This window comes from Merops nubicus, unplaced genomic scaffold, assembly GCF_000691845.1.
Source record: "Merops nubicus isolate BGI_N331 unplaced genomic scaffold, ASM69184v1 scaffold15930, whole genome shotgun sequence".
NCBI classification, from domain to species: domain Eukaryota; kingdom Metazoa; phylum Chordata; class Aves; order Coraciiformes; family Meropidae; genus Merops; species Merops nubicus.
Genome location: NW_008585002.1, coordinates 32,649 through 58,710, shown reverse-complemented (window position 1 = coordinate 58,710; position 26,062 = coordinate 32,649). Strand labels below are relative to the sequence as shown.

Below are 26,062 nucleotides of genomic sequence, written 5' to 3'. Positions count from 1 at the left end.
TTAAAAAATCATGCACAACTGAGAGCAGGCAATGGCAGGGCACTTAGGTACAGCGTAGAGGTTCATGGTGGAGCATGAGAGGAGAAAGTACTGGCCACAACAATCAAAGAACCAGTACTTGCACACTTCAGGAAAACTGCATTATCAAACTGTACTTTTACATGAAGTTCAAACAAACTTTTTCAAAAATCCCCAATTTGTCAGAAAGCTCAGAATAACATAGCTCCCCAAAACTTTAAAGATGTGTAATTCTGCACATTCAGTTCCACAGGAAATCACAAAACAAGCACTTGTCTTTCAGCCACCTGTGAATTTAAGAAAAACCCCTCACATTTTACGATTAGCAAATGCATTTCCAATCTACTGTTTCATGTAACATTACTAATAGTATGCCTTTTAAAAGAAATTCTCTCAAAATGCAGATACAATATATACTGTGGGTAAAGGACACAGTGAACGCATTATATCCATTCTCTCTAACAAATACCTAGTGATTATGTGCAGGGTTTTAATGCTGATGTTAAAAATTACACGATTCCTGTTCTTCCAGTCCCCTTTTACTTGTAACGGGAATTAGAACTTCAGAAGTGCACATACAACATGGACTGTGAAGAGTAAAAATTAGTGCTTGTTCCACATAGGTGCTGCTATAGGTCCCTGTGGAGCCCTTTCAACAGTCACAAATTCATCAGGGTTGTCAAAAGCTTCATAGTGGATTAATAAATCTTGAATAGCACACTCCTCGATCTGAAAAGAAAAAAAACATGTATGTCAATGTGAGAGCTACATCTGCACCAGTAGCACGGTTATGAACTGGCTCTGCTCGTCCTGAATGTCTCTTTGCTACCAGATGATCTAATCAGGAAGAAGTAGTAGACAAGGCCTTCTTCAGATAGCCTGAAGAACCCTCACATTTGCAGGCCCTCCTCCTCATGAGAAACCTGAGCCACTTGCTGGAAAGTGAACACAGCAGGGCACAGGCACTCCAGGACATTTGCATTGGTGAAAACTTCCCAAAACAGATGATTCAGGAGCTAAGGAAGGCAGACACTCTGCTGGATCCCTGACTTACAAAGACAGGACTGGGCAGGGATAAGAAGGTGAAGAGCAGCCTTGGCTGCAATAACCACAAGATGGTGGAGCTCAGGATTCTGAAAGATGGGAATAAGACAAATAACAGGGTAACAACCTTGCGCTTCAGAAGAGACGACTATGATCTGTTCAGGGATATGCTTGAAAAAAAAAAATAATAGGATATGGTCCTAGAAAGAAGAGGTGTCCAGAACACCTGACTGATTTTAAGAATCACCTCCTTCAAGTTCAAGAATGGTCCATGTCAATGAGCAGAAAGCCAAGCAAGAGTGGCAGGAGGCCTACATGGGTGAAAAAAGAGCTCCTGAAAAAAAATCAAACATAAAAGAAGTATACAAGAGATGAAAGTAGAAAAATGTGACTTGGAAGGAAAATAGAAACACTGTCTGAGCACATGGGAACATAATCAGCAAAGTCAAGGCCCATCTGGAGTCAAATATGGAAAGGGACACGAAGGGCAACAAAAAAGGCTTCTACATCAGCAAAAAAGACAAAATGAGCCCACTGTTGAATAATAAAGGACCTGGAAAAAGCTAGGGAACTAACAGCCTTCTTCAGTTTGGTCTTTACTCAGAAGATCAGCCTTCAGCAATCCTCAGACCCTGACATCAGAGCTGTCCAGTATGACTGCAAGACCACCCAAAAAAAAAAAAAAATAAAAAAAAATCTTTGAAAGGTTGTGGTGGTAAGGGTTGGTTCCTGAGGACTGTCAGGAAATAAATGTCATTCCTACCTTCAAGAAGGGCAAGGAGGATCTGAGTGAACACTTACCAGTCACTCTCATGGACACCTAGGAAAGTGGTAGAGTTTAAGTACAGACTAGAGCTTAAGTATGAACAATAAAGATGGACACTGAGATAGACTGAAAACTGGCAATCTCAAAGGGTTTGGTCAGTGCCATAAAGTCCAGCTAGAGGCCAGTCACTAGCACCAATACTGAGGCCCAGACTAGGGCCAGTATATGTTTAACATCTTCAAACAACACAAAACTGGAAGGAGTGACTGATATGCCAGCTGGCTGTGTGCTGCCACTCAGAAGGACCCAGACACGCTGGAGAAATGGGCTATGAGGAACCTCATGAAGTTCAACAAAGCAAAATATGAAGTCCAGCTCCCACGAAGAGTAACCCCAAGCACCAGTACACTCTGGGGACCAACAGGCTGGAAAGCAGATTAGTGTAAAAGGACCTGGGGTCCTCGTGGGCAGGCTGACAGCCAGCAATGTGCTCATATGGCAAAGAAGGGTGGCAGCTTCCTGTGCTCTACACGGGACAGCATTGCCAGCAGACTGAGATGGGTGACCCTTGCCATCTACTCAGCATTGATGAGACACATTTGGTGCTGGATCCACTTCTGGACTCCTCAGGACAAGACAGGCAGGGACATACAGGAGACAGTCCAGTGGAAAAAAAAAAAAAAAAAAAAACACAAATGATTAAGATCTTGGAGCCTCTGACATTTGAGGAGACACAGAGCATTCTGCAGTTGTTTAGTGTGGAGAAAAGGAGGCTTAGGGAGTTTTATCAAAGTGTATAACTGTCTGATGGGAGAGAATAAAGACGACTGAGCCATGCTCTTCCCAGTGGTGGCCAGTGACAGAAGCAGTAACAGGCACAGACTGAAATACAGAACATTACATTTAAATACAAAAAAATTTTTTCTACTGTGAGAGTGCTTAGACACTAGACAGGATTCTCAGAAAGGCCATGGAGTCTCCACCCACACAGATATTCAAAAACTGCCTGGACACAGCTTTGAGCAACCTGCTCTAACTGATCCTGCTCTGAACAGGGGTTTAGATAAGCCCATTTTCAGAGGCTCCTTCCAACCTCAACCATTCTCTGATGCTGTGAATGCATTAATTGTGGCCTCAGTAGTTAATCTGACTTTAATATAGGCCCACCTTATTAAACACCAACGTGAAGCCTTTATTAAATCATATTTAATAACATCATGTAAATGATACTAAGCATACCAATACATAATTAATCCTAAAAATTGATCTGTGAAACAGCCATTGGAAGCTCCTTGTGTTATTTCACAGCTGCAGTAACTCAAAACTTTACCTGGATCAAAGCCAAAGGTTTTTCTCTGCTCCTAATAAGAGCAGCTTCTTGCTGGAGCTCTTCCTCTACAATAGCTGAAAACATGACAGGTGCTATCACAGGAGAGCTAGCTGGTGATGCTCCTAACCAAGGACTGCAAAAAATAAACAAATGGTATTGTGAGGCAACATCAAGAACAAGGTCAGCACAACAGAGAGAAAACAGTCTCCAGAATCTAAGCCACTATCAAACTTACTTATGACTCTCCAGCTGTGGAGAATCCAGAACATGGTCTTCCAGACCTGGGCAACTTCTAGTAGTGCACCTGGGAAAATGTAGGAAAGGCAAGGAAGTCACTGACAGAGCATTCTCCTACTCACAAATTTACAGTAAACAATTACAAGTGCGTCAGGTTTTTCCAGAAGAAAGGCATTAGCCTGTAAGGCTGAACTTGTCTTTAAGTACGATACTATGACTAGAGAAGGCACTGATGCTCGTTTCTGACTACCAGAACTTGACAGATTCTCAGCTTGGGCGGTAATTCTGGCATTTCTTAACATTTGAGCATTTGAACAAAGGAGCTTTTTTACATGTGAAACAGTCAATGGAGTTATGCACTAATAACATTGTCTATAAATGTTTGCAATCAATATGAAAAGAATAAGGCTTCAAGGTAGAAAAAACTAAACCAAACAACTGTCCTGTATTCAAAAATAAGATTGTCAAGTAAAAGAACCAGGGCTACAATAGCACTAGTTAATTATTTCTTCAAGTGTAAGCTCAGAAATTTCAGACTTTCAGTACATATCATGCAACTACCTCCCACATTCATAAGAACAGCATAAAACTAGAACTAACAATTGAAAAAAAAAAAATCCTGAAATATCAGTAGAGTTCCCAACAGGAAGATATTTTATGCAGCTGCAAAATAATAACCTCTTAACAAAAAGAAGTCACATTCTGAATAATGTATGCCTTAAGAAATAAGTAGTTTTGCCAGAAAAATGTTTTATCAGTAGGAAGAGAGGGACCTATTCCTGTAATGTCATCTTTGGCAACTTTTGTGATTTCCAAAATTAAAAAACTGTTACAGCATACTATGAAATGGTAGCAGACCTTTTTTAATTATTCTATGGCATTGTAAAAAACTGTGAGGGTGTTGGTATTTCAATAAATCAGTCTCAGTTTTCTTTAAGGTTTTGGTAATCCTCTCTAAGTACCCACAAACCCATGGAAAAGAGGGAAAATCTACAGAAAACGAAGAGAACTCCAGCAACTGCTGCATTCTCTGCATGGAATTTCTTCCCCAGAATACAGGTCCAAGGACAACAAGAACCACGACTCCTACCACTAAGCAATGAGGGCAAGATCTCAAAAAATCTGAAATGTAACATCCAACATCAAAAACGACATTTAAATGAACCATGCCCAGCTTTTAGTCACAAAATATAATTTTGTCCACCAAACATCTAACTCCTCAAACAGAATGGACACAAATTTAACTGCTCAGGGGAAAAAAAAAAAAAAAAAAAGTACATATAACTGCAGCAACAGCTGCCAGAGCATAACACTGGACTTCAAAAGAGGCTCCAATGAATCAAACCCAACAAACGCTTCTTGCCAGGCAATACTGCTTCTGTGACTCCACTGGGAAAGCACAGTTCATTTTAATCAAGATGATCCTTCCTCTCTTTTTTCACTAATGGTGAACCAACCAGACACTGACAGGGCAGCCAGTGGTACTCTGTATGGAGAGGAAACCAAAAGGTGTGGTACTCTCCAAATGGGACGTTTCCAAATAATCCCTATTCCAGAGCTCTGCAAGAATTGACACGTGAAACAACTCCTCCATAGCAAGAGTGGTCAGATCTGCTGTACCAGCCTGAGCCACATAACCACTTATTTTTTGTAAACAAGTATCTCAGACATCTCCTAACTAATTCCTTACTCACTTTACAGCTAGGTTAATCATTATTTTAGAGAATAAGCTAAGTAAAAGAAATATACCTAAGTTAACTTAGTGGAACCATTAAGCAGCAAAGCTCAAAGAAGTAAACAATATTAAGAGATGCTATTAGCTTAGCCAAGGATAAAAGGGAGCAGTATGACTGCATAACAAAGCAATAGGAAAGTAAATTCAGATGAACAAAATAAAATACTGTGAAGTCTGTAGGTGCAAGGTGGGAGTTTTTCAGCTTGAAGCGAAAAAGGAGAATTTGGGGCATACTGATCATGGTAACGAATCAGAAGTATGTGGATGGGAAGAAAAAAACCCAGTTGTTTCCATTTGAAACAAATGCTTTTCCCAACATATAGCACGCTGGACAGAGATTATCTGGACAAGCTTTCAGTTTTGGTCTCTTAGGTCCAAAGAATATTCTAAACTGTCATAGATGCAAAGAAGAATAACTGATATTGAATCTTACGCTGATCAACATCCATGAGAAGACTAAAAATTTTCTCTAACTTGGCTTCATCTGGATCTGAACTGATTTCTGATATATAAGGACAGCCTCCTTCAAACACAAAACCAGATCATTTAAATGTGCCTTAAGTCAAGCAAGCATGGCAGATGGTTGGCAGGAATGAACAGGCAACTCTACATGATTTCAAATTAAAAAAGAACACAAACAGTGAAAGCAGCAACAGTATACACCAGAGGAAAATAGAAATTTTATTTCTTTATATAGGGACAGAGTTGTAAGAGCCAATGGTCAGCTGGAGCTAAGGGATGTGCAGAACAAAAGCTTCAGCAAGGGCTTTGACATGTTCTGTAACCGTACCCTTATACTCAGTCTGAAAAATATGCACTGAGTAAATCAACTACAAGATGGGCAGAAAATGGGCTAGACTGAAGGGCTTCAGGGCTTGTGGATTAACTGTACAAAGTCCAACTGGAAACCAAGTTCTAGTGGTGGTCCTCTGGCCAGAGGCAGATTGATGCTGGCACCAATCCTGTTTAGCATCTTTGGTAGAACGGAACACGCTCTCAGCAAGGCCACAGGTGGATGGGGAGAAGGTGGACAGAGTGCAGCCGTCCACATTCTGGGTCCCAGGCTGCCATTCAGAAGGCCCTCCAGAGCCTGGAGAAACTGGGCAACTGAGAACTCATGAATTTCAAAGGCAAGTGCAAAGTCCTGTATTTGGAAGAGGATAGCCCCACACCAAAGTGCAGGCTAGGGGCTGACTGGCTAGAAAGTAGCTCTGCAGAGGAAGACCTGCAGAGTCCTGGCTGGCACTAAGTCAAAGATGAATCAGCACGTGCCCACACAGCAAAGAGACCAACTGCACGCTCGGGTGGACTAGCAAGAGTGCAGTCAGGCAGTCAAAGAAAATGATTCTTCTCCTCTATACTTTGTGTATTTGTATTTGCTACATGCAGAGCATCATACCCAGTTCTGGGCTCTTCAGTACAAGAAGGATGCTGTCAAGCTGGAGCAAGTCCAGTGGAGGGCCACCAAGACTAGAGGCATGTGACAGGAAGAACTGTGTTTTGTTAATCCTACAGGAAGGTGGCAAATGGCAGATCTCATTGCTGTATTCAACTTTGTAACCACAGGGTAAAGATGCAGCACAAATCTTCTTATAGGTGCACAGTGACAGAATATGAGGCAACACACACAAGCTGTGAAACACGAAAACCCAGTTAGATACAAAGAAAGAAAAAAATCCCATTATGGGGATGATCATAGGCTGCAACATGATGCCCAGGAAGGCTGAAGTATCTTCACACTAGGAAGTAGTCACAACTGAACTGGACCAGGCCCTGAGCACTGTGATGGAGTTTGACTTCTTTTGAGCACAAGACTGAACTAGAGAAACAAAATTATTCTGTGATTTCAAGACTAGGGGACTGCTTTTCAGATGATGTCTACATAAATCAGCTTCCAGCTTTTACTGCACTAAGATAATAACATAATAAAAAGCAGGAAAGAACTAGAGAAAAGGAAGGAAGGAGCAGATGAAGGCAGCTTTTGCTTGTTGGTTTGTTTAATTAAGAACATCTTTGTACAACTTACTAAATGTCCTTTTGCTGGCGTCATCTCTCAACCTTGTCTCTCTCCACCTGCTTCATTAACGCTCACATTCCTGCACATTTGACAGTAGCTGACATCTATCCAGCCCATCTGACAGCTACGCTCTTCTTCCCACTCACAACCAAAAAAAATTCACAGTGCTACTATAAAGGAATTCAAGTAGATTGTTACACTCCAACAAACCTGTTTCAGTACAGACAAAAAGTCCCTTCCAGAGTAAGGTTTCTAAACAAATCAACCAAAAAACCCGAACAACCACCAAAATAAACTACCATAACAAACTTCCAAAAACTTGGAATAGTTCCAGTGTCACAGCACACTCTAGTGATGAATTTAAAATACAAGGTTAAATACCTGTGTCGCCTCTCTCAATTTAAATGGGGCTTTAAAATGTAGGAAGCAGTTCAACTATTTTGAAGCTGTTTGTACATACATACATCTGTGTTTCTTGCTAGCAAGACAGTCCAGATATTAAATCAACTGCAGATATTTCAACATGCTAGAATAACTCCTCAGCTGGCATCAAAATAACTAGGAGGGACAGAACAGATGGGAAACATGAAGCTAGCACATACAGAAAAATGGGAAAAAAATCCTCAAAAATACAGAACTTGGAAACCTGGAAGTCTTGAAAATTAAAGACTGATGCGGAGACATAAGTGGTTCTGCATGGAAACAAACCAGCCAAGTATCATCAGTATTGAACCAACCTGATTAACTCAGCTGGCTGAACTCACCATGACTCCTGCACAGCCACCAAGATGTCCCAGCACTCAGCTCCCCATTGTTTCTTGAGGATTTGTTCGTTTGAAGCCAGTTTGGGTCTGGTGCCTCCCTAATCTAATGACTGCTCTCAGAAAAGGAACACAAAGCCTGCTCTCCTGCAGAACCTCCTGGGTTTTGCTGTACCATTTGAGTCATGTACTACTTACTAGCTCATGATTAGCCACGCCAGAACTAGGCCATTCCCACGCAAAGACACAAAGACTTGTTTCCACTAAGACTCTTCGCTGCTCCCTGGAGTAACACAGTGAAGACAACCCAGGCTGCCACAACAAAGTTAAGTCATGTCAGGCCTATGATTTTAGCTTGGACTGTGAGCTACACACGCACAGCTGCACTGTGTAACTCCCCAGGCCGGGCTGGCCCTGGAAACAATGCAGCCCCAGCTTTTGGGCCGAGCTGCCTCTGGACTGCATCCCATTCACATCTCCACGTTCGTGACACACTTCATCTACAGAAAATATCTGGGTTGCATAAATTGGAACGTGACAGCGTGTGGAAGAGCATTTATGTAACTAACAAAAAGGCCTCATCCAGAGATAGACAAAAATTGACAGTTTAATTACTGCACAATTTATCCAAAGACAAAAGACAAAGCAGGAACAGTAGCCATGCAAATACCTGAACTCAGTGTCCCATCAGGGAGTCCGACATCAGCCAATGAGGACTACTTATGCTCTACGCACATACCACTTCCTTTCCTTAAAAAGGAATAGGTAAGTGTGTGGACAACTAATCTTCACAGAAATAGCCCTTGAATGCTGCAGGCAAAAATCAGGGCCTACTGTGACAGGAACTGTACAGCCAAAGAATAAATTACCTCAAACTACAAACTCAACTCCTAACTTTCAGATGGATGAACTAGTCCATCTAGGCTCTTTAAACCTATTAAAGAGAAATAAGCATCTTCAGACACAATTCAAAACAATCTGAAATAGCTCTGGAAGTGCTCTCTTCGCTAACTGATCACAGTCAATCCAGTTATCTAGGCTCTCACTAGCTTAAGGTAGTGGTTTCAGACAGCTAACATATTAGGCCTGGATTCAACTCAGATAATCACTTTAAGAGCATGCAGACTGGGCAGACTGCAAAGATCAGACAGAACAATGCAAAAGGAAAAGAAATTGCTTTCTGAAGATCACAGAACAGGTGTGACAAAGCTAACAAGAGCATCCAGTGCAAATTCTCTTATCACCAGCCCTTGCCATCTCCCATATGACAAAATGCTTTATTATTTTGCTAGCAACAAAATTAATGATACCTGTTTTGCTGCAGATTTGTACTTTCTATTCTTGCATCTCCACTCACAATAGTAAGTTCAGCTTTATCCCTCTGTTCCTAAAGAATGCCCAGCTGTCATACACATCCTTCAACTGCCTCTCTCCTCTAACTCCCTCCCACACACAATGTTCCTATGTTCCTACTCTCATTTTGTTCTTTATCTACCAATGGGACACACATTACTTCTGTCCTAGGGAAACACCAGTTTCTATGCAAGCTGAGTAACCAAGAGGGAGGCCCAGCAGAACTTTCTTTTCCTTTCTTTTCCAGAACAGAGAGGGCAGTTCTTGAAGGGGGCTGCACAGGAGTTCATAAGGAAAACTGGGAGGTAATGGGTGTCAGGGTCCCTGTGCACCAAGAAGCACTGCAAACTCTTCTCCCTCAGCACAGCTGCGTAAACTTGAGTCAGGGTGCTACAAACAGAGCTGAGTTGTATGGAAGAACTGTATGAATGCACATGGGGTCTCCCCCTTTTTACTTAGGAGCTGCATTTAAGCTCAGTCCCTCAGTCTTAGGCCCTTGTTGAGCTACACTGTGGCAGTTCTGTCCAAGGTCAGCACCAGTCTGTGCTCACTGACTGTGGCTCACCCTGATTTGTTTCTTGGAGACTGCTCTGCTCACCTCACAGCATCACAGCAGGGCTGTGCTCTTGGCCAGGGAGGCCACCACCCAGCTGGTTCTGCTGTCACCCTTCACTCCCCTACCATGGTGGGGCAGCTGGTCTGTGCCACTTCCAGAGAGTGGAATACTAAGATGCAACCAGTGCATCAGTATTTCAGGAAGTCCTCTTAATCCATGAAAAACTGCACCTAAAGCAGTCAGCTTTTAAGAAAACCCAGGCCAGAAAATGCCAGAACTGTGTTTGAATAAACTGATTTTATCCTTTCAGAAGTTACACAGAAACACTCCTAAACAAACTCTGTCCCATGCACGCCGTATCTGAATGCAAAAGAATACCTCATTTCTACAGAAATTAGAAAACACAGGTTTATCATTTTTTATACATACATACATACACATATGAATGTACACATACACATATTCTGTTTGGAGCCTAAGTGTTCATGTCCATATATATATAAACACACACACACACACACACACACACACACACACACACGTGTCCTTATACACCGACACAAACACGTCAAAACTCAAACCAAATAGTAGCAGTGGCATTAAATTCGTTTAGTCTTCAAGATTCCTATTCATAAGTGTATTCTGACCATAAAATCCTATTAACAGAATTGATATAAGAATGCTTATGGGATTGTATTTTTTTAAAATTACAATTTCATCCTTTCTTATGCCAGCAGAGCTTAAAAACGTTGTTGTGGTTCTTTTTTAATGAGTGATCAATTAGGAGAAGACTGCTTTCTTACCTTATGGTGTTTTGGACTGATGAATCCTCAGTTCCTTTATATCCAGCTCTTTTGATACCAGGACCACGTGCATTATTCACACTCATACATTTTTCTTCTTCGATTACAAGGTCACGGAATGACTTTGGCAAAGTAGAATGTAATGAAGATGACCTTTAAAAAAAAAAAAAAACAAACACAACAACAAAAACAACTACTAATTCTATACTTGCACTTTACAAGACTCCATATTGACCTATGATTCAGACAACAAATAGAGCCCTTTCAGTTACCAAATATAAAAATGCAATATTAGTTAGCTTTTGTGTCTCAGCATTATGCCTGCTAGACCCCACCTGCTAAAGTAAGTGACTTTTGAGTCAAATAGGTAAACTTCAGAAAATAAATACCTGTGAGATCAGAATAAGCCAGGAAATGTTATAAGAAGGAAGGGGAAAAAAAAAAAAGCAAATAAAAAAGAGCACCCTACCCCTCCATCTAATACCCTCCACAACTTATCCTCTTAAAAAGCAATTTTATTTTCAGACACCTTGTCTTAGACAAGCTGTACCTTCTCTAACAGTACTATTTCTTAAAAAGCATTCTCACAAATCGCACAGTGCCCAAGTACTTTCATTCTAACATTGCTAGTTGACCACCGTGAAAGTCAAGTATAGCTGATCTTCTTTCCCCAAGGTATTGAATAAGTTACTCATACCTGCTGGAGGCTCTACCAATCACTCCATCGACAGTAAAACCCATAAAACTGATATGCTTAATTTTCTTTTATTTGTCAAAGTATAATGTGCACTGTTACTGAACTAGAGCCTGCATATTATCTTTCAAAAATAAACCAGTATGAAAATATAGCAATTTAGCATCATAGCTACTCTGAACACTTTCTGTTCAAAAAGTCTCTTTATTTACAGTATTCAAGGCAATTACTATTAGTCTCTCCCTTACCAATCAAGGCTTTGAAATTAATTCGTCGTACATTTACTTGCATATAACTTAATAAGCATTAATAATCCCACTCATTGTCACATACACACTGGAAGAACAGCTCTGCTTGATATCTATCAAAGGAAATAAGAGATCGATTATAAACACTACTGAAGTAAAATAGCTAATTGTTTGTGCAGCTCCCACAAGCAGTGAAGCATTTGAAGCCAATGACTTTCAAACTGCATCTATGTGGTATGCAATTTAAAATAAATATGAGGGTATTAAAACACTGCAACATTGTACCTAAAATCTTATAACAAAAACATATGAAAGTCATGTATAATGTCTGAACCCCATGCTAGAGTACCCAAGCTTAAGTCTGGGGCTTTGTTGCTGTTGTCATTGTCATAGTTTGTCTTTTTTTTAACATTGCAGGAGTAGCCCAGAAGACGTCAAAAGCAGAACATGAACCTCCAGCTATAGAGGCTCAGAGTCATTTTGCACATCCCCGATTCCTACCACCAGCTGGCAACACAAGAGTCCATGGAAATGTTTGACCAGAAGTTCCCCAAGTAGGCAAATGGTTCCTTTGGGATCTGCCGTCAAAGAAGCTGCTTCTGCTACTAACAACTTAAGTAGCCTACCCCTTTTCATGAAGATTCTGTACTGCAATCAGATCCACTTGCAACACAGTGTCAGCACCCCCCCACCCCTTCCAAAGCACCCAAAACAACCCCCCCCAAAAATGCCCAACCTTGAGTCATTCTCAGCTTCTGAACCCATCCAAAACAGTTACCAGTGGCTTAAAATGGTTCAGCTTAAACTGGCAAAAATTTTCCCAACAGTAACAACCCTAAAATTCAGCTAATACTGGTTGAGATATTGTAATTTCTATCTAATTGGTAGCACTAAAATACTAGATGCACTAGATAGGTAACTAGATAGCACTAGATGTATACATCTTTTTTTAAAAAAGTAGAATATGACTAAGTTTCTTTAAGCTGTAACTGTAAAATATCAAAGCATGAAGTTCCAAAACAGCCATCATGTTTCAGTATAAACTGGAATACTGACAAACTGCCAACTTAGACATTAAAATACTCCACTGTTAGTTCTCAAGTGAGACTTCAAATTTCTTTATGTATCCCCTCTTGAAAAGCCACAGGCTCTCCTGAGCTTAAAAAAAAAAAAAAAGGCAAACACTCCCACCCTTTGATCAAAGTAGGTTTGGAGAACTAATGAAGCTAACACCAGGCTTCTTGCATGACATACTCTCATACTAAGTATTATAGGGTGATTCCCCCCTACCCCTTCTAATTTCCATTTTTCTTCAAAGGAGGAAACACAAGTTCAGTTTCCCCAGAAATACAAAGCTGAAGATTTCTTTTGGAGGAAAAGGTAGAACATTGTACATGCTAGACTCTGTCTTTTAGTGAACCAAAAAAGAGCCGGAAGGTCCCACACCCTTCTGGCAAGTGGGCTTGCTGCACACTTGGATACACATCCAAGATGAATATCTTATTTCGCTGAAACACAAGGTCTGTGGCTTTGAGTGTGCTGCATGCATGGAAAGCTCCATCTATTGCCAAATGCGCTCTAATAGTTCACTGTGAATTTACAGAATATAACTTTGCAAATACAATCTTGGAGCAGATGAGGAACACTTACCATTTTACCTTACACACAAAAATACTTTGAACAACCGGCAGGGGCAATTAGATAATCGATGGCTTGCCTAAAGCAGCTTAGTATTTATTAACAAATGCTCTCTTCCAGAAGATAGGCATAATTTTAAATATTCATATACCTCCCACTGGTTCTTTGATTGAACTCCCAAGCTACTGGCATTTTCCAGATCAGCAACCAGAGGAACACTGCAGAGGAACGTATGGAATCATGTGTGGTGACCACATCTGTGTTAGATTGGATTCCATCCTCTGAAGTATACTGTGGTCTTTCCACTTGGGATGGTTTGTGTAATGCAGTAGAGCCCAGCAACTTTCAAACACTGTTTTATCAGAACCTTGAGAGCACAATATACTTTCTGGAGACAGTTATCTAAGCATATTCAAAGATCAGTCCATACTTGCCTTTTAAATGAAAGGAATAGGTCATAGGCAGTTGGCAGTTTGAAATTAAATAACACCCAATAGGTAAAGAATTATCTATCAAGAAAGCAGACGATTAGCGTGAATAGTCAAACTATTCAATGTCAGATGAAGAAAGTCATGCCCCATATTTTAATGTCTTTCATCAGAACTTATCCTAATATCTTATTTCCTATATCAATAAGCAAATAATTTAAATAGAGGCATCCAGCTAATGTGCTTCAGTCAACCAATACAAATACTTCTAAAGAGTCATTTATCCTACACTGAAAAATAGGAGTTCAGAAACCAACAAAAACCTCTTCTGAAGGTTACTAGATAAGCTATACAATGTCCTCTGAAACCTGCTTCAGGCTTTGTTGTGTCTAGAAGTTATGCAATAAAAAAGGAAAACTACTATAATAGCATTTAAAACAGCTACATAGTATGAAAACTACTTCCTTTAAAGTAGTGTGACTGGTGGGTAAGCAGTAAGTTTTGTTCTCACTGAGGCACAAACAGGTAAGCTCTGGAGAGCCTCACTCAAAATTCTGCTAGGGTACAAGTATAGAACCTAGCTGCCATAAAAGTCTAGACCTTCTTGAACAAGTGAAGGGGGAGAACTGCCCAACATTTACCTCACTTTAAGAGCACACACATAGGCATTTATTCTGTAGTAATTAAACAATAAACTTACATAGCGTGCAACATTTACAGTTATGCTTTTATGCTTCCATTAAATAGCAATTGTAAATGTGAAGAACAACGCATGACTAGGCCCTAGAACCTCACTACCTTTATTGTTAGAAACATTGAGCAGATGATAAACCACTTTTCTATTCAACACAGTGATATCAACTTGAACATCTGAACTATGTGTCATCAGCATTAAAAGTCACTTTAAACCCACTATGCATCTTTCCACCATAAGAATTCTTAGCAGCATCTGTCATCCCTCCAGCTCCTAGACACCTAGATAACTTCATTATCTGTAATTTGGGTCAATTTTGTTCTACTCTAAAGTCATTCTAGACCTTTTCTCCAGGAAGGGCTAACATTTTTCTTTATGTTTTTGGACAGAGAATAAGCAGCATTCATCATGCTTTGCAATAACCTCTTACTAAGTTTCAGAGCTTGTGCTCAGCCTTCTTTTCCCATGCATCACTTTGATACCATCTGCAAGTACCACATCACACAGAGGCGAGAACCAGATGGGATGCAGGCTTCTGACTCACCCTAACAAAATCTCAGAGAACTGGTAAACTGCAACCACTGCACTTCCCTGCCCCCTTTGAATGTCTAGATTACTACCAAATGTAGATACAAATGCTAGTATTTTTAATAAACAGAATCTAGGTCGCTTTTATTTAAGAACCTGCTTCTAAGGTATAGCTCAACCTAACAACCCTCCAAAGAAAAAGAATTTTTATTTGCTTTATAACATACCATGCATTCCCTAATTTTGCCATTTTTGTAGGTGGGGGTGGTGTGGTCATTAGTGTAGTAGGCTCCACGCTGCTAGTTACTGATCCATTATCTTTGGCTGCCAGGGCAATCATTTTCCTTTGCTTCTGAGAAAGTTTCATTCCATGAGATGCCATTCTGCTGTGAAGTGATATTGCAGAAAAAATGTAAGATCGCTGTCCCTTGAGATGACTCATCCTTAGTCTTGAAAATTAAATGGAGAAATACTTCCCTCCTAGCCCAAAATACTTGTCTAAAGTGCCAGAAGGGGAGTAAAGGTGGGGAGGAGGGGTTGGAGCACTGTGGGGCAAAAGGAGGATCAATGAACGTCAAGAATAATAGAAAGAAAAGCATCACAAAACTGTTGTTCTCACAGATGTCTACAAATTAAAACATGCATAGTAGGAATCAAGTCTCCAAAAGTGATGGACTACCACCAGATAAAGACTATTTTCTAATTTTGTGCCTTTTTAGAGACTGTCAGAAGCTTAGCTCCCTTCAACCAAAAATATTCATGCATAAGAAATGTATACAACAGCATATAGTTGGGTTTTGTACTTGTACTGATTTATTTTCTAAGTCATTTGAATTCTTTGGTCTTGGTGGTTTTGTTCACAGCTTCTCAGTCTACCTAGCCAGGAAACCTTTCCTAGGCTCCCAGACTACTGTCCCAGCTCTCCCTTACAAGAATGCCACACTTCAAAGGTCATGCAAGTCATCTCCAGTTCTCTTCAGTACATTACCAGTTAAGACACATGAGGATTAATCCACTCTCTCCTGAAAAGGTACATTTATCTCCCTGCGTCTTTGGCCTGCTTCTCTGAGCAAGAACCACCCTTGTTTCTGTCTGAGGAAGAACTGTCAGTATCAACACATTGTGCTGGGGGAGGCCAGAGAATGCAAGACAAGAAACAAACTTCAAGATCAATTACAGAACTAGTCCACAAGTAATTTCCAAACTGCAAGGGACAAGAATTAATTCCTTGTGTTTGGAGACAGGAAAGCTCAGCAGAGCAGACCACTGATCTAAGATACTAGTTTACTAGCTCTTTCTTTCACATTTCGACAGCTAAGACATGTTTTTGCAGTAGCTGATCAAACAAGACTATGTAAAATAAAGGCCTAAATTTTGTATACTCACAGTAAAACACCATAATGAACTGAAGTAAACAAATCCTTTCAAAAACAAATAGGACAACTCTTCTGCTATTTATAAACTCCGAACTGCCTGAACCACTAAGTAAATTCATAATGGCCTGGTCTATGACACTTTTCTTTTATAGATTTTGGTTTTTTACCAACCCTGAATTTGCCTTTGGCATAGTTCCACATTTCTGCATACTTTCTTCAATTTCCATGATGGTTCTTAGATCCATAGCAGGAGGGCTGGCAGGGCTAAATGAAAAATAAAAAGTTACCTTACAAGGCACTCATTTTTACTTACATTCCACAGTTCCAGCCTTCACTGAAATCCTCTAAATCATACATAAGACTGGTAACCGGATGTATAATTTATGTCTGTTTCCTCAATTATGGCAAACCTCAAATAGAATGTTTCTGACAAAACTTTTATAAATATATACATATTTAAGAGCACACTATAAAAATACTTGCAAGACTCATTATACTATGAAACAAAAAGATGTGAACTATGATTACTTTAAAAAAAATTAGGTAATCTAAATCTAAGAGACATATTTAGTAGTCAACTGCTCATGTTAAGTATTAGAGAAGCATTGCTCACAGCTCTTTCATGAAGGTTGAGTTAGATCTTTCTTTGAAAAACAGGATTAAAATCATTTCACATGGCAAACAGAACACTCTTTGTAAAGTCAGAACTCCTTGCAAGCACCCGTAACATTCTCAAATGTTAGGAAGCAGTTTCTTTTTTATAAGTGACCTGATTTTAAACTTCCACAGAAATGAACATGCATTAAATCCAGGCATTTCCACGCTTTACATAAAGCTATAAATCAAAGCCTGTGTACTTAAAAACATTTGTAAACTAAGCTGTGTTACAACTAAATTAAAGGGCCGGATTTGAAATAAAATTTAAGCAGTACTCCTTTCTGTCTCTCCTCACATAAACCCAACTGCCATAGACTGACTAGTGAATTAATCACTGGGAGGTCACACCAAAGCCTGTCATCAACTGTTCTTCCACAGTAGTTCAACCACATACACTACAGTATTAATCCTTTAGATGTTTCTACACAACAGAGCTGCCTTCTTGACATTGTAGCGGCTGTATTAGAAAGAGTGAAGTACAAAGGAAAACCGTAAGGGCACCCTGGCATTACAACAAAGGCCTATGGTTTTATTTGTTCCCCTTCCATGTAATCCTCCAAAAAAACATTTGAAAAGAATTCTAAGCAGATGAAGGTGAAGCTTCTTCCAATTCATCTAAAGATAAGAGAAGTGCTAGTGGGATGTGTTACCTTTCTATATGAACTAGGCTTGCACTAATACATAGCAAGACACAACACAGATTCCTAATGGACCCTGCTCACCAAATTACATACCTCAGAGCTGCAACTTATTTCTATAGCTGTAACACTTCTATTAACAAAGCCCATCAGCCACAAACCAAAAGCACCTGGGAAAACTGTGGGAAATTATTGCCATCTGATTCCCTAAATCTACAAACACTTCTCTGTTCAACTGTTATTGACAACGGTGAAGAGTCAGCACACAACTTCAGTCTATCACAGTATTGCTCCTTTTTCATCTGCAGATACTGCTACAGATAAGAATTAACCAATTTTGCATTACTTTATCCATCAAACCTATGGCATCGATTTTCACAGACTATTCCCCTCTGAAGACACACTTTAAAAATATCCAAGTACAATGGTGATTCTAATGGCTTCAAGCATGGTCTGATTCTACAAAAAAAACTGTCAAGTGCTTCATGAAGTGTTAACCAAGCAAGCCTTATAAAAAAAGATGTTAGATGTCCAACCTGATAGCAATTAAGAAAAAAAAAAAATAGCAACTGCTTTTCTCAAAGAGTAATTTAAAAATGTACCAGTTTCACTAAACAAAATCTTTAATTCATGTATCAAGGAATATATAATAATTTTGAAAAGCAGATAGCTTTTTAGTCTGAATAGCATTATTATTAGTATTCACTATCAAGTGTAGAATAGTGATTCTAAATTAGATAGGCACCACAACTCCACCTGAAACGGGTTGCTACCCAACTGGGAGAGCTTGCAGAGTTGGTTTTGGCACTGGGAATGGACTGTGGAACAGACTTAGTCAATGCTGACGATCCCTTGTACGACTTCATCTCCTTGTTAGGTTGAGCAGGTTTCACACCCTGACTGCAAGCCTTGTCCTTCATCTAAAACAAGAGAAAAATGTTGAAGAAAAGTTCTCAGTGATGCTACAAACAACTTGAATGACGTATAAAAGAAAAGATTTTCAAGGATACCTCAAAATGACAAAGTAGTGAGTCCATGATCAGCTTGCTATTTGGATATTTTCTGAACATTACAGCATATAAAAATTCTTATTACTGTACCACCTGAATAAATTACTCTTAGATGACTTTATAAGGAATACTCATTTTTATTTGCTTTATCAGACAAACAGTAACTAAAGTTGCGTACACCATTATAAGGACAACAACTTCTCAGAAACACTCCAAAATACAGATTCTGCTTTTGATGGACTAGATAAACAAAAAAATAAATTGCTAGGAACAAAGAAATCCAACCTCAGTCCTCTCTGGATGAAATCCTTTTGTGATGTCGGGGGACTGCAAGTCTCTGGGACTACCCACACCTGCATAACTACCTTCAGAGTCAGATGTTAAGAGTTCTGGAAGTGATTCTATAGAGTTAGTTTTATCCAGTTTTACTGAGCCTAAGAAATAAGAAAAGAGCATTGAACTAATAAATCATCAGAGCTGGACTAAAAAATGTTTAAAAACCCCCAAACTTATTCACTCTATATGATGTATAAGAACCAACCAGAAGTTTACCTAGCTCAGTACACTAGACTGTAACAAGTACAAACAGATTTAATGCTATCTTAGATATTTTTTCAGAATAGATTACTCCCAATTTTCTGTCTCACAATATACAGTTTTAGGAAGTAACAGTGACACTTTTCTGTTGAAAATTAAGGCTTCCGCTATATTTTCAATAAACAATCACTAAGTTATTTTTTATATTCCAGAACAAAAACAAAACAAAAAAAAAACCAAACTCCAAACCAAAACACATTAGCAGAAATGCTCCACTTATTAAAACCACATGGAAAAGCATCCATTAACTTTGATAAAATATATATGCTTTTACAGAATCCAAACTTCAAGCAGAAACTTAATATGACAAACATCCTTTGAAACAAAACAATCTTAAGAATTCATCACTCAAATTCAATGACAGTGTTCACTAGAAATCACCTTTTATCAGAAAAATTTTTTTCTCCTTACTGAATTGTAGAAATCACATCTCATATTGAACTTATGTTCCATTTTATAACTCAAAGGAACCTCTTTCCCACTGACCTGTAGAAGCTGGACTCTGAATAATATCTGATAGATTGTATCCTCCAGAGCTGTCAGACCGTTTTCGTGGTTTCTTTTTTGCCTTATTTTTTGCTTTTTTGAAAAGGGCTTCCCTATTAAAAACAAAACAACAACAACAAAAAAAAAGAACCACAAGATGGATTAAAATTGAAGAAAGTGAACCTCAAGTGTCAAGTTTTTTAATTAGCACCAGTGGTTATACTTCAAGCAATAACCTGGTCCCATCGGCTGTCACTAGCTGCTTGTTCCTGCTCTGCTTACACACTGGCACAACTATTTAGTAAATTATTGGGGGGGAAGGAAGGTGGGGAGGAATGCAGGATGAAGAGAAGAAATTCTTCCCAATCTAGATCTATTCTCTGGTGTAGTACACTGCACAGAGTTCTGAGAGAGTGTGAGGTGCAGCAGCTGCACAGGCCAGCACTGCCACCTAGGCCAGATTAAACCTGCTACACAACACAGCAGCTGGCATAAAGCAAACTACACGCCAACCTTCACTTTCTTCTGTCTTCATTTCTCCTAAATTGATGCAAGTTCAAGTTCAACAAATTCCAGTTAGTCTCGTTTTCCCCCAACACAAATATTGCCACCAAGATAATTCTACTTTTACAATAAAGCAAGTATATGGTCATGTTACCAGAATGGCACATGTTCCTTCCTAGGAAGAATGGAGTCAAATAAAAAGTATCTTTAATTTTAACAAAACTACTAGAAATTCAGAATTATATGAATCACAGCTACAGTAGCCCTATTTCAAAAAGCTTCTTTGAGAAACTGTGCACGGAATAGCTATATATATATATATTTATTAATTCCTGCATCAAAACTTTGGTTGGTTGACTATTTTTTTAATCCTTGGACTGCCCTATTCCCTAAAGGCTATCTTCTACCCTTCAGAAACACTGAAAGGTGTGAAGTCTAATACAAAACAGTCTCTCAGTTCACCTGATTTACTCATCCTTATCTGCGCTAGTTCATTTGGTGTAATTTTTCTTGGTGCAAGTGGTCAGAACTACACATAATACTGCAGGTGAGGTCTCATATGCACACTGACATCATATTTCACTATTTGGAAGCATGCTACCAAGTTATTCTATCAAATTAACTTTCCATAGTTGTGGTGTCACAGTCAATTTCTCCAGATTAAAAACCACAGCCCCCCAAAAAAGTTTTAATTTCATTATTTGCTCATCAGAGAAAAGCAGTATGTTGTTAGGCTGACAAGGCTTTCCAGATTCTATTCCTCTCACCTCTATGTCTTCAGAACAAATGTAAACAGACAGAATATCAAAGTTCACAAACCCACCAAGGCCAGACTACCTGGTATGCAGTTGTTTGGATCATATTTTCTAACACATCCTAAATGCAGGTCACTTCTTTTGTTATTCGACAGCTAGAGAGCAGACACTTTAAACTGACAGATCAAAACCTCATGCTACAGAACTTTGTATTTGGCACAACAATTCTGTTAATATTAAGAAATGTAGATTATCACAATTTTCCAGACAGATCTATAGTATATTAAAGTACATTTTTTTTCTCTTTTGATTTCTTTTAATTCAGTGAAGCTCAATGAACTCCACCATTGGTCTCATACATACACAGATAATCTCATCACACATACACAGATAATCTCATCACACATACAACAGCCAAACATTACTGAGAATACTTGTTTTGCTGCCTTTACTCACATGCTACTTAGAAATAAAGTGCTCTGCTGAAGCTCTTCAGAGAACCAAGAACAATCTTTGGAATCTCCACTTTTCCTATTTCTTAGTATTTTAATTCTGAATCCAAAGGGAATTGGGCATCATGGAAAATGGGATAAAAGCAATATACAGCTCACCTAGTTAAAAATGGTGATGAAAAATACTTACTGAGAATTTTGTTCTGTATTCATTTCATCCTTTAAAAAGACAAAGTTTTCTCCATCTTCAGGCTCAAAAGAACTTATGTCAGGTCCATCTGGATATGGAGTAATTACTCGCCTGACCATAGCAGGAATCTGTAGTTGTAAAAGCCATTACACTAAGGTTTTCTTAAGCTGAATACCAGCAAATATAATTATCTCTTGTAAAAGGACCAAAGCGGACTGTCATTCTAAACACTTGTACAGATCAAGTAATTATTTAACCAAGTTATAAACTTAAGTTACATCTTCAAGCAAAACAGAAGGAGAACTATTTTAAGTGCCAGACTCAGAATGCATGTTTCAGCTGCCTACCACTCCTAACAAAAAAATCCCAAAGGTTTTGCAACCACCAATCTTTTACTACGGTACAGTTAAATAATATTGGATTATGAGATCCTTGGCTTCCCCCTCTGCATTGAAGTTCAACTTTCACATTATTTTCTTCCTGGTTTTAAGATCTAAATGATCACTCTGAACTTTATCCCGGAGAAATCTTATTTCCTCTCTTCTAAGTAACAGATGCTCTTTTCTACAGCCTTTGCTAGAAAGGTGATCGGGCAGCTGGAGTACCTCTCCTTTGAGGACAGGCTAAGAGAGGTGCAGTTGTTCAGCCTGGAGAAAAGGCTCTGGGGAGACCCTATAGAGGTCTTCTGCTGCTTAGAGGGTAGCCTACTGGAAAGATGGGGAGAGACCCTTTATCAGGGAGTCTAGTAATAGGACAAGGGGTAACAGTTTTAAACTGAAAGAGAGTAGATTTAGGTTAGATATTAGGAAGAAATTCTTTACTGTGAAGGTGGTGAGATACTGGAACAAGTTGCCCAGAGAAGCTGTGAATGCTCCATCCCTGGAAGCGTTCATGATAAGACTGGATGGGGCTTTAAGCAACTTGGTCTAGTGGAAGGTGTTTCATTTCATGGCAGAAGGGTTGGAACTAAATGTTCTTTAAGGTCCCTTCAAACCCAAACTGTTCTATGATTCTATGACTCTATTACTATTTTAAACCTAATCATCTCACGCTGAAGTTGTACAGCTTACCATTTTCCTGTAATAAACAGAAAGATCCTTTACAACTTCATCACTTAAGACATCCAGAGTCCTAAAAAAATAAATATTAATTTATCTTACTATCTTAAAAAAAAAAAAATCACATTAATGAAAAACTCAAATGGTTTTAGATGAATATAGGCATTATTACACCTAGGTGTATAGGCCCATTATATAGGCACCAATAGGCATTATTACAGGCCTGTCAGTCTGACCTCAGTGCCAGGGAGGGTTATGGAGCAGATGGTCTTCAGTGCCATCATGAGACACATACAGGACAACCAAGGGTTCAGGCCCAGTCAGCATGGGTTTATGAAAGGCAGGTCCTGCTTGACTAACCTGATCTTCTATGACAAGATGATCCAATTAGTGGATAAGGGAAAGGCTGTAGATGTTACCTACACAGACTTTAGTAAAGCTTTTGACAGCTTCCCACAGAATTCTCACAAGCAAACTGGATGCTCAGGGCTTGGATGGACATACTCTTTGCTGGGTAAAAAACTGGCAGCACAGACAGGCCCAAAAAAGTGGTGGTAAAGAGAGTTAAATCCAGCTGGTGGCCAGTCACAAGGGGTGTTCCCAGGGCTCAGTGCTGAGGCCAGGTGCGCTTAGTATCTTTATCAAAGATCTGGATGAGGGGATCGAGTGCACCCTCAGTAAGTCTGCAGACAATACAAACCTGGGCAGGAACATAAACAAGCTTGAGGGTAGGAAGGCTTTTCAGAGGGACCTGCACAGGCTGGGTCAATGGACCAAGGCAAACTGTATGAGGTTCAATAAGGCCAAGTGCCAGGTCCTGCACTTGGGCCACAACAACCCCAGGCAACACTACAGCCTTGGGGAAGTGTGGCTGGAAAGCTGCTTGACAGAAAAGGACCTAGGGGTGTTGATCTACAGCTGCCTCAACATGAGCCAGCAGTGTGCCCAGGTGGCCAAGAACACCAACAGCATCCTGGCTTGTCGCAGAAACAGCGTGGCCAGCAGGACTAGGGAAGGGCTTGTCCCTCTGTAGTCGGCACTGGTGAGGCTGCACCTCAAATACTGTGTTTAGTTTTGAGTCACTCACTAAAAGAAGGACACTGAGGTGCTGAAGGGGGTTCAAAGGAGAAAGCAAAACTGTTAAAGGGCCTGGAGAATAAGTCTTATGAGGAGAGGCTGAGGAAACTGAAGCTGCTTAGCCTGGAGAAAAGACCTTATCACCCTCTACAACTACAAGGAAGGAGGTGGTTGGTCTCTTCTCCAAATTAAGAAGTGACAGAACAAGAAGAAACAGCCTCAAGTTGTGCTGGGGTGGTTTCGATTGAATATGAGGAAAGACATCTTCACCAAAAGAGGTGTCAAGCACCAAACAGGCTGCCCAGAGAGGTAGTGGAGTCACCATCCCTGGTAATATTTAAAAGACATATAGATGAGGTGCTTAGAGACATGGTTTAGTAGTGGACACTTGGTAGTGTTAGGTTAATGATTGGAGTTAATGATCTCAAAGGTCTAACTGAAACGATTCTATGATTCTATTTATGTTGGTCACAGAATCAGAAAGAAGAAAATGGACACAAAATACAAACTGGTCAATGTCCTTGTTATAAGACATGATTAAACTCACAGCCTTTCCAGATAACCTACCATTACTTAAGGCCACAGACAACACAGACCTATACAGTTAAGTCACCCCAAGCTGGTCATTGCTTTACCTATTTCTGCATACTTGCAAGTCTTTCTGATATCTAATACTCCAAGTCTACGCAAGTTCTTCTATGAAACTCAGCCACAACATCCCTTGACACAACAGGCAGAAACCAATTAACAGAACTGTCTTGCCCATGTGAGAAGCTCTTCTTGCACAAAGTTGTCACAACTAAGTTCTGTCTCTCTCGGGTGTCTCAGATTAAAGCTCTTGCTATCCAGTAATGACATTTTCATTTGACAATTGTAGTAAGAATGTCGCATGTCCTTCCCAGGCTTAAGATGAAAAAAGAATTCAGAATAATACTTGAGACAACGTTATTAGATTTTTACTCTTCCCTCCAAAATCAAAGGTTAAACAGACATGAAGAGGAAAACTGCTAATATGAACGAACTCCTGTATGTGTGACACAAGCAGATCAGTTGTATTACACAGCAATGAAGTGCTGGCATTCTGAACTGGTTCAGATCTCTAAAAACTTCTATAGGTAAAAGGAAGCATGGCAAAAAGATGAGCAAAGGACAGAATGGACAAATAATAGAGATAGACTTTTTCTGTTTGGTTGGAATTTTTTTTTGGGGGGGGAAGGTGTGTGGTTTGGGGGGGGAAGTTCCTTAAGTGTTTGCTAGAAAAGAAGTTCAATCAGTGCTCATAAGGCTTGCCCTGAGAAGATGATGGGTACTGTGGGAGCTACCTGAAGGCCTGTCCAAAAGCATCAAGAGAAGGCAGGCCAGAACATACCTTCAACTTCTAAGAACCCTGAATGAATCACTGTGGAGAGCAAAGATAGTGAATTAATTTGTTCATCCCTCAATGCAGACAGTTAAAGCAAAAAGACTATAAGGAGACAGGGCCATCCTCTTTTTTAGAAAAAGTACCAGCTATAATAAGCCTACTTAAAATACATTCCATTAGCAGAGCAACATCATGACTAAAAAAAAAACCCAATAAAACACAATCCACAGCAGCTTTATGCACCCTCAAGAACAAATCAGGAAAAAAAAAAAACAAATAAGACTAAGCCTAATGTCAAAGCCCACTGAACTCGAGAGGGTTTTGCCCTTAATTCAGGCTCTTCATGCAAGACAGCAACATACAGCTTTGTACTATAGAACTTGTACAGTTTGTACACATTTAACTAGTTTCTTTCTCCCCGTTTGGTAAAAATAAGCCTCTCTTTAAATTAGCTGGACTCAGCTGCATTTTAACATTTAACTATTCCTATTAGTTCTTCCAACCATTTTGCCTTTTTGGAATGTTTGAATTTGACAGCTAGTACATGAACATATTTGCAACCCTCCTTACCTTGCTTCAAGCAAAGCTGCCATATTGAGTCCTATGAACTGCAGGCAGGAGAGTTTTAACTGTTCAGCATTATACATTGCTGAGAACTCCAACAGCTCGGCAGCATTTTTTAAAGTAACTGCAAAGAAGAAACACAACAAACTACATTAGATAATGTACTTCAATATCATGCATCAGGTTTTAAGATTTATTGCACAGTGTGACTGAGTTATTGAAACGTATCATATACCTCTCCCTTCCCAGAAAAATGCTAGTGCTCAAACAGCCATAAACTACAGCAAGCTCCATGTAACTTTGTAGCAGCTTGAATGCACAGAAACAGAAAGGCCCTGCCTACAATCCTATCAGTTTCCATATACTGAAACTCAGCAGTCCAAAACAAAGGGGGAAAATAAAGTTACAAATAGAAAGTTTCATGTACACCATAAACAGTTCTTAGAACCCCAAACATTCCTTTAGCAGGGAGAAAGGGGGAAAAA

General features: G+C 39.6%; 1 protein-coding gene across 3 annotated transcripts in view; it reads right to left on the bottom strand.

Moving 5' to 3' along the window:
• Window positions 1-455: 455 nt before the first annotated feature.
• The window catches only part of IBTK (inhibitor of Bruton agammaglobulinemia tyrosine kinase), a 50,217-nt gene continuing 24,610 nt past the window's right edge, over window positions 456-26,062 (bottom strand). The window contains exons 17-28 of one of the 3 annotated variants that reach the window (XM_008946174.1): window positions 25,584-25,701; window positions 22,586-22,646; window positions 21,516-21,643; window positions 19,615-19,727; window positions 18,817-18,965; window positions 18,278-18,441; window positions 16,398-16,490; window positions 15,078-15,236; window positions 10,621-10,773; window positions 3,394-3,462; window positions 3,159-3,291; window positions 456-747 (exon numbers count right to left, since the gene is read on the bottom strand). In XM_008946174.1, the coding sequence (XP_008944422.1) occupies window positions 622-747; window positions 3,159-3,291; window positions 3,394-3,462; window positions 10,621-10,773; window positions 15,078-15,236; window positions 16,398-16,490; window positions 18,278-18,441; window positions 18,817-18,965; window positions 19,615-19,727; window positions 21,516-21,643; window positions 22,586-22,646; window positions 25,584-25,701 (1,466 nt within the window). In that variant the 3' untranslated portion in view covers window positions 456-621. The remainder of the gene's footprint in view (window positions 748-3,158; window positions 3,292-3,393; window positions 3,463-10,620; window positions 10,774-15,077; window positions 15,237-16,397; window positions 16,491-18,277; window positions 18,442-18,816; window positions 18,966-19,614; window positions 19,728-21,515; window positions 21,644-22,585; window positions 22,647-25,583; window positions 25,702-26,062) is intronic. The other 2 variants (XM_008946182.1, XM_008946190.1) reach the window with 2 other exon arrangements.